Genomic DNA, 9,541 nt, shown 5'->3' on the forward strand with positions numbered 1-9,541 from the left:
AGACCCTGGTGCTTGGTGTCCTGGACGACCTCCTGAACCTATCAGCCAAGCGCCTCACCTCGGGTGGCCTGCACTGCCACCAAACTGACCTGAGGGGTGGACTCTGTACCCTCCTCCAGGCCCCCTTCCGCCCACCCTGGGTTGGTGACTTTTTGGTTGTTGTTTGGGGAAGGTCTGGGATACGTTCCTTTAGAGGGGGGTTACTGTCATGGTCTGTGTTTTGGTTTGGGTTGTGTTTAGTTTTGTTCCATGTTTGTCGTGTGCTCATTAGGTTGTCGTGTCCATCTGTTCTCGTCTACTTTGTGTCGACCAATCGGCTCTCTCTAGCCACTCGTGTCTTGTCCAGGTGTTCCTCGTTGTCTCATCAATTTGTTCGTATTTAGTTCCCTGGTTTCTTTCAGTTCTTGTCGGTTCATTGTCGTTGTCACATGTCTTTGCCATGTCATAGTCGCCAGTTGTCTTTATCATTGTGGTGTGTCATTTTCCCTATCTATTCCAGGTCATAGTTTGTTTCCAGTTTTAGATATTCAAGTGTTTTTGTTACTTTGGTTTGGTTGTTATCTGTTGTGGGACTTCGTTCAGTTTTGCTTTATCCAATATCCTTGTTCTCCTTTTTTGAAGATTAAATATTATTATTTTGAGACTCCTGCACTCCTGCCTTGCCTCCCTGCAATTGGGTCCACCATGTTCTTGCCTTGCGTTCCTCGCCTTCACCCTAACCACGTACGTGACAAGGAGAGGGTGACGTCATGTCGTCACTATCTGAGAGTGGAGCTAAGAGGCCGTCTGCTTGTGATCCTCCACAGTGTCCCTGCGTTGCGGTTTTTCCACTTAGGCGTTGTCGCTTGGGCCACATTTGCTTTAAGTTGAGAGCATTTTGTTTTTGGAAGGTTCCCAATGGATTCAAGACATTCAATTATTTTTAATGGTGGAAATGGATTTGACATACAAGCAAATTGAGTCACTCACGGTTTTAAGAAGTGTATTTTATTAAAGAAAAACTTTTTTGCTAAAAAACAAAAAAGTTTATCAGTTTGAACATGAAATATCTTGTCTTTGTCGTGTATTCAATTAAACATAGGTTGAACATGATTGGTAAATCATTGCATTCTGTTTTTATTTGTTTAACACAACATTCCAACTTCATTAGAATTGGGGTTGTATATCGAGTACAAGTGGTTCTACTATTGCTTGTGAATTGTATTTATTGCTTTGATTTTCATCTTGTATTTAGGCACTGAAAGCGATGGTGGAAAAACAAATATCCGAAGGAGGCTAAAGCTGCTAGAATGAAACATGTGGACCTCCTCTATTTGCTACACTTGTATATCATCCGATGCTATGACAGCCAGTCAAAGTCCACGTCTGTCGCACAATGCCACCTCCAGAAACGTCTTTGTGATCTATACATACATTTCATCTATACATACACGCATATGCTACACAATTGTGGTGCAATCAATTCAAAATTGAACTGGCGCATGAGGAAATGAATCTGAAAAGAATTAGTTCACGTGGCTGTCTTCCTTTCTCAAGCAGGCATTTCACTGTCGATTTATTTAAACAACAAGCTTAAGAAACATATTTCACTCTCTATTTTCACTCAAAATTATCAACAACAACAACAAAAAAAAAATACACCCATGCTTTTGATATGGGAAAAAAAACACCCTGGAAAACAGAAGTTCAATGAGGAAATGTAATTGGCTCCTGCTCGTTATGTGTCAGGATGTGACAGGCTGACATGTCCAAAATGTAAGCGGGCCAAAATCTGGCTGACAATCAAGTATTTCATCAGTAAATTATTGTAAAATGACAACTGAGTGCATATTGGAGGGCTTTTTTTTCTGCAGACATAATTTATGAGTCCAGAATTATGGAATAAGTGTCTATGTTCAGTCCATTAACGAGTCCCTTTTAAGTATTTTGGCACCAATGTTAATTCTTACCACTTGCAGGGTTCTTAGAAAATATATGGACAACAAGATAGATACAATAAAAGCTGGTACACAGAATACAAGAATGTAGATTTTTGTAAGTCAGTAACATAGTAATTACCTATTAGAGTTAACATTCACATATTCATTAAATGCTTCTAGAGCACTGCTACTCTCACCAGCACACTTGTGTGTCTTAACCTGATACTTATAATAGAATCTCTGACCACAAACTGAGCAGGAAAAAGCTTTCTCACCAGTGTGCTCTTGTGTGTATTTTTAAATTTCCCTTTTCAGAGAATCTCTGACCACAAACTGAGCAAGAAAACGGTTTCTCACCAGTGTGTGTTCTTGTGTGTAATTTTAAATTTGCCTTCACAGAGAATCTTTGACCACAGACTGAGCAGGAAAATGGTTTCTCACCAGTGTGTGTTCTTGTGTGTACTTTTAAGTGTCCCATCTGAGAGAATCTTTGACCGCAAACTGAGCAGGAAAAGGGTTTCTCACCAGTGTGTGTTCTTGTGTGTACATTTAAGTGTCCCTTCAGAGAGAATCTTTGACCACAGACTGAGCAGGAAAAAGGTTTCTCACCAGTGTGCATTCTTGTGTGCATTTTGAAGCTTCCCTTCAGAGAGAATCTTCGACCACAAATTGAGCAGGAAAAAGGTTTCTCACCTGTGTGTGTACTTGCGTGTAAATTTAAGTGTCCCTTCACAGAGAAACTTTGAGCACAGACTGAGCAGGAAAAAGGTTTCTCACCAGTGTGCGTTCTTGTGTGTATGTTTAAGCTTCCCTTCACAGAGAATTTTTGACCACAAACTGAGCAGGAAAAAGGTTTCTCACCAGTGTGTGTTCTTGTGTGTACTTTTAAGTGTCCCTTCCGAGAGAATCTTTGACCACAAACTGAGCAGGAAAAAGGTTTCTCACCAGTGTGCATTCTTGTGTGTCGTTTTAAGCTTTCCTTCACAGAGAATCTTTGACCACAAACTGAGCAGGAAAAAGGTTTCTCACCAGTGTGGGTTCTTGTGTGTACTTTTAAGTGTCCCGTCTGAGAGAATCTTTGACCACAAACTGAGCACGAAAAAGGTTTCTCACCAGTGTGTGTTCTCATGTGTTTTTTCAAACTACTCTTATCAGCAAATGTTATCCCACACTGAGAACATTTCCATCGTTTGTTGTCAGTCTGAAATGTCATATCAACAACTTCAGACTGTCCATCATCATCAGTGTGAGTAGAGTGAGACATCATCTCGTCACTATCTGATAGTGGAGCTAGGAGGCCGTCTGCTTGTGATCCTCCACAGTGGTCTTCATCACCTTCTGTTGTCATGTGTTGAGTTGAGCTGCTGTTTGGAGGCCCCGCCCCTCTGCTCTCCTCACTTTGACCTGCATCTTCACACTTCAAAGGGACACCAGTCGATGGAAATTTGGTGATATCCTCCTCCTCTTCCTGTCTGATGTTGGGGCGCAGTTCTTCCTCCTCTGTTTTAATTGAAATGGGCTCCTCTTCGACGTGGTGGACCTCTTCGCCCTCCACTTCCTCTTTAATGTGAGGGGGCACTGGCTCCTGCTGCTCAGTACGGAGATCTTCAGTGATGTCTGCAAGACACGAGAAGACAAACACACATGGTTTGGTAAATCTGTTCTCATGTTGTGACTTTAATGTTGTGTATTATGCTTTAGATTTATATTTAAGGTTAATGTGAAAGCCAGATGAGTTTTATATATTGGAAATAATAAAATTTGGCAGGTCAACAACAACAATAAAATGTGAAAAGTATAAGCATATATTTATTTAATGATACAAGTGTCAAAGGAAATACAGTGGATCCATGCATACTCCGGGTTTGGCATTTTCAAATTTTTCTGTATAGGTTTTTTTATGTAACTTGTAAAAATAATTTCAGCAACAGTAAAGTAAATATACAGTTCCAAATAATTTTAAACAGCCTCACCGCATTCATCCCAACATCGTTTAAAACGTTTGTGAGGGATACTGTGCATGATCACTGTATTTGTTTTAGCTTGTTATGAACCCTGTATTCAACATGTGCTATGATGGAATATCATAGATTATGTATAAATTTAACTATATCACATTGTAAAGTTTGCTTTGCTTGTATTTTTAGTTGGTTTACTCATTTTCAACCACCCCCTCTGAATAATTTCGAGTGACAAAATATTGACAACTTGTTCCTTTTTTCTTCAGTTTTGATGTTTAATTTATTCAATACCTTGTCTTGGCACTATACCACTATTCTAATATGTCATGACAGTTTTATTTAAAGAATGACAGATTAGGAGAAATAAAGTTTATTAATATTTTAACCAAGTTACTCAAATAGATTTCCAAGTCAACGAAAACATGATGCTCCTGTGAAATTATTGTATGGTTTTTGCATAGATTCAACCTGGATAATTTTACTCGGAGTTCCTGCCAGCAGCGAAAAACACTTACATAATAAATAGCCTAGTTTAGCTTGCTTGCCGTAAACAAAGAGACATTTGTAAGGAAAATATTGCGAAACAAAGACCAAGTGTGAATACAAAGTATTGTGATATCTGTGTGAAATGTGTGACAGCAAAGTACATGGAGGGTTAGCCAACCTATCTCACACTCAGTCACTGCGCACTCAGATTGACTTACTTGAGCCAACGTTCCAGCTGAAATGTTCCTTTGCACTTTCATCTTTGCCAATGTCACAACTGCCAATCAACAGGCCCCGCCCTTAACGACTCACACTCAAGGACTTCAGACATTACACGGTACGCTATTGAACAAGTAATAAGAGGGGAACTACTTATAACCTGAGCCTTGAGGCATGCTGGGTTGCTGTCAACTTCGCTGATGCTACAATACGTCGACAAGTCGATGGGATATTACTTGGACGGGCCGCCCAAGTGAATTGAAAGCCCCCAAGAAGACGAAACTAGAATTCCCTCCCGCTCCCCCTAAAAAAAAAAAAAACACACATGCTCAGAAATAGGAAAAAGCTCCAGTCTGACCGTCTGCCTCATGGCTATCCTGGCACCGTGGTTAGCCACGGTGCCAGGATCCCTGGGCAGATTTTTTTTTAAATTTTAACATCAATTAAGCAATCTGGAAGACTCTGGAGAGTCTAAAGAAAAAAAATCTTCGCGCAGAAAAACATTTATTTACACTGCCCAAGTACGTGTTGATTTACAAATTTAAGATTCAAATCAAATTTGCCTCGTTTGTTCGCTTTTTTTGTTCTGACCTCCAACTTGAGCCAGGCCCATCTCCACCTGCACCCGATGCCTGCTTCAAGCTGTGCCACATGAATAGCATCCTTCTCTTTAAGCACTCTCATTATGGAAAACAATTGACTAAACTCACTCATCCAACTTCAAAGGGTAATCCCAACTGCATCCTCCATGAAAATATGAAGTACAATATTTTTACGTTTTTATTGGCCATTTCTGAATTTGAAATTAGTTCATTCTGTGTTATGAAATAATTCCATACATCGCTCCGTCGCTTAACACATTTAACATTATCATCCGTAAATTAATTAGATAATTGTAGGGTTGTTTCCTAATTAATACAAGACGTACTCGCGGATCAGCTCCTGTCGCCGATGTTACGTGTGCTTCGTGGTTCCGCTGGGACCGCAACCAGTGCCTTGACCCGCAGCACCTCAACGCGCAAATACGAAAGACCAGTGCAACAAATACGACACTGGCTGATCTGATGAGCAAAAACGGTGCTTAAACGTAAGAGTAGCAATAGAGGATGGTGGGAGGTGGGTAGAGGAACCAAACATTGTAATAAAGTAAGAGTACTGTTACTTGACAATGATGTGACTCAAGTAAAAGGAAAAATTACTGAAGAGTAAAAAGTACACAGTGAAATAATTACTCAAGCAAATAGCACAAACAATAATAAAATAAAATTAAACTAGTGCTGCGAGCAGCTCTAATTGCGCCCTCGCACCCTGGCCCCGTTGTGGTACTGGCAGTTTGAGGTCCTGGCAGGGTGGGGTATTGGCACGATGAAGTAAGGGACGCAAATTTCTCTCGGACAGTAGGTTGGACACCACGCTGTAGGACAAGTGCAAACGTATGGCCCATAATGAGTAAATGTGGGCAAAACAAAAATGGAGGATGACCAGCAAATGGGCCCCGGGCCATAGGTTTCACACCACTGCTGTATGGTAAGTGCAAAGCTATGACCCATACAAATGTTGGAAATACGTCTGCCTGCAAATGGCCCCTGGGCTATAGGTTGAACACCACTGATGTCAGAAGCGCAAAGCCGTGTCAAAGGTTACATTGAGAAAATGCGGGCCGTCCAGAAATGGGGGGATGGCCCGCAAATGGCCCCCAGGCCATAGTTAGACAAATGAATAAGTTGCCAAGAGAAGTGACGTCAGCCCCAAGTGTGAATGTTTTTAAGCGCGCGCTAAAAACTCCCCCCCAAACCCCCCTCAGAGCATTTACACTTTTAAATATTTCTTGCACTGTTTGCCATTTGAATTGTACTTGTATTTTTTTTTTTTTTTTTTTTGCATTTGTTTTTAAATGCTTTTAAATCATGTAAAGCACATTGAGTTACCATCTGTATGAAATGCGCTATTTAATAAATTTGCTTTGCAATCATATTCCCCCCCACCGACAGCACTTGACTCAAAATGTCGCCACTTGCAGATACGATGCTAGTGCACTTGACCATTTGTCTCACATTGCTTAAATCACTGAGCAAAACCGTCCCTTGACGAATATGACAAGCCCCCAGAATGAAGTCGCACACACTCTACTTGTCACCATCGTAATAAATTGGCCGCAAATTTGACTGTAGTCCTAATCAATAAAACCTGCGCGACGTTCATCTCGGAAAGAAGGCAGCTTGCCTTCTTTTTTTCAGATTTGTCTTCTCCGAAGTCACCACCATCATCTTCCTTATTTGTGTTTAACGGCAGCTTGCGAACCACCACAATCTTTTTTTTCCCCCCACCCACCGACCTCACTGGCAGTTGCGAATGCGATTTTAGGATTGATTACAATTAAATAAATTCATTATGAATAGATGTAACCTACAGCAATTTCTTGGAAAGTGTTCTATACATGTATTAACCCTAACCTAATTAAACAAACATGGAAAAGTTTCATCCATCCATCCAAAGATGGCCCCATCCCTTAAAAAGCTAGAACGTGCATTTGGATCAGGCAAAAAAAAAATAAAAAAATTACACCATAAAGAGTTGCTTCTAATTCAAACTACTATGCAGCCTTCCCAGACACCTGGCACCTTTACTCCGAATGGTGAGAAAGATGGAGCCGATTAATGCCACTTGCAGGCCGAAAATTCCACGGATGTCAGCTGGTCCACACGTTGCGTAAACGGCGGAACGTGCGAGATGACGTCTTTACTCCGATTAGGGAAGGCAAAGAGAATTGTTAACCGTTTTATGATTCGGGGGTTTGCCGTCTGGGTGGCCAGCCCCGTCTCGGGTGCCAGCGGCCACCACGTAGCTCCGCCCCTGCCGCAGACCCACATAGTACACATTATAAGATATTAATAATTTTATGTTAAATGCATCATCAAACGGGGCCCGTAAATAAACACAAGAACATCATTCAAATTAGAACGGATGCAACAAGTGAACCAACCTGCTCTGCGTCGCACACTTTGAGGTTGCAGATTGAACACAACGTCCAGTAGTTGACGTTGTGGCGCTTTCTCCTCTTTCGGGCCCCAAAGTTCCTCCTCGTACTCTGCTGTAGTTCTTGCACACATTTTCACACGACGATCCCAACACTTTCCGCTCTACGTTGGAGGGATGACAAAGGCAAGTGATCATCGGACACGTGAAACAATTATATCAGGATTAAGATTTGGACACTGTGGGTTAAATTGTACGTTAGTTAAAATGGCAAAGCACCAAAATCAACAAGAAAACAGCAGAACGTGCAAATCTGCATTGTAAGAAACATGAGACAGAAAGAAGAGCAAATTTGTGTTGAAACATTATAGACGTTCTACAAAAGGATTCAGAATCCAGATTAAGATAATAATAACAAATAATAAAGATTCAGAAAATAATCGGAAAATGACAGAATTTAGTTTAGTTTACCAGTGACCAAGAAGAACACTTTACCTGAGGCTTGATCTCTGCTTAGCGAATTGTTGATCAGAAATGTGTCTCTTTGTTAGCAAGTTAAAATAAGCTAAGCTAAACTCGGCCGAGAAGCTTCCACGTGCACGAGACGACTCCAACCGGACACGAAGATTGCACGAATGATGTTTTCGTCCACTAAAGTCGTGATGAGGGGCGTCCCGCGTCGAGGATTCACAACATTCGGTCCAAATTCAGCAAGACTCGCCGAAGCGCGATGGTGCCTCCTCCCACATGGCGAGCAGGGAAAGGAGATGTATTACCCATGATCCTTTACGGCAGGCCACCGATTTGAGCCAAACCAGCCGCCCTAATTTTGTTCATACTCGGCATTACGGTAATAAGCGCCGACTCGCGGCGAAAGCCACATTCAAAATAAAAGCCCGACAGGGACGTCAATGTTTCGGATTTAAAATCATTCTATGAAATAAACTTTCTGTGATAACGCAATCAGTCCACTTGTGATAGAAAGTAAGCTACGCCACAATTGCAAACAGCAATGTTAATTCAAATCTTGATGCATTTAAAAAATAAAGTTGATTTTAAATCTGCATACATGACTGCAAGTATATCTTTTTTCCAAAAATATAGAGAAGAAAATAAGAATAACCCCATTAGTATCGCAAGACCAGTCCAGCTCTGTCCCGAAATCTGTATAGTTCACTGTCATTACCCCTGATTTTAAAAAAAATAAATAATAAAATGTCTTTGGTATCTTTGGTCCAGTTCTGGGGGACACGAGATCACCTCAGGTCTCCACCAAAAGGTCCCATCCAATTCTGATATTCCATCCATCCATCCATCCATCCATCCATCCATCCATTTTCTGAGCCGCTTCTCCTCACTAGGGTCGCGGGCGTGCTGGAGCCTATCCCAGTTGTCATCGGGCAGGAGGCGGGGTACACCCTGAACTGGTCGCCATCCAATCGCAGGGCACATACCAACAAACAACCATTCGCACTCAGAGTCACACCTACGGGCAATTTAGAGTCTTCAATTCATGCATGTTTTTGGGATATGGGAGGAAACCGGAATGCCCGGAGAAAAGCCACACAGGCACGGGGAGAACATGCAAACTCCACCCAGGCGGGGCTGGGGAATGAACCCGGGCCCTCAGAAGTGTGAGGCTGACGCTCTAACCAGTTGGCCACTGTGCCGCCAACCAGTATTTTCTTCTAACTTGTCATTCCTTAAATAAAACTGTCATTACATGACAGTAAATTAGAAAAGACAGGTGCCAAGACATGGTATTGAATAAATTAAACAAAAATGTAATAAAAAGGAACAAATTGTCTGTATTTTGTCAGTTAAAATTATTCAGAGGGGCCAAATAAAAAGCAAGGGGTCAAAATAAAAGCAAATACAAGCAAAGTAAACTGTACAATGTGATACAGTTACACATTTACATTATGTGATATTCCATCAAATCACAAGTTGAATACAGGGTTCAGAACAAGCTATAAACAA

General features: G+C 41.4%; 1 protein-coding gene across 1 annotated transcript; it reads right to left on the reverse strand.

The window, feature by feature from the left end:
• Window positions 1-971: 971 nt before the first annotated feature.
• LOC133398277 (zinc finger protein OZF-like) lies at window positions 972-8,313 on the reverse strand. Its single transcript, XM_061669927.1, has 3 exons — window positions 8,057-8,313; window positions 7,569-7,725; window positions 972-3,536 (listed from the first exon to the last, which is right to left on the reverse strand). Exons 2-3 carry the CDS (start codon window positions 7,693-7,695, stop codon window positions 2,191-2,193), a joined length of 1,473 nt encoding a protein of 490 aa, XP_061525911.1. The 5' UTR covers window positions 7,696-7,725; window positions 8,057-8,313; the 3' UTR covers window positions 972-2,190.
• Between the last annotated feature and the right edge of the window lie 1,228 nt (window positions 8,314-9,541).

This window comes from Phycodurus eques, unplaced genomic scaffold (assembly GCF_024500275.1).
Source record: "Phycodurus eques isolate BA_2022a unplaced genomic scaffold, UOR_Pequ_1.1 contig_29, whole genome shotgun sequence".
Classification (NCBI taxonomy): domain Eukaryota; kingdom Metazoa; phylum Chordata; class Actinopteri; order Syngnathiformes; family Syngnathidae; genus Phycodurus; species Phycodurus eques.

What these genes read in the sequence shown, in the direction of transcription:
- LOC133398277 (XM_061669927.1), bottom strand. Translation starts at nt 7,695, where the DNA reads ATGTGTGCAAGAACTACAGCAGAGTACGAGGAGGAACTTTGGGGCCCG. An exon ending in AAGTGTGCGACGCAGAGCAG is followed by an intron (nt 3,537 to 7,568) that starts GTTGGTTCACTT and finishes CGTGTCTTGCAG; the next exon opens with ACATCACTGAAGATCTCCGT.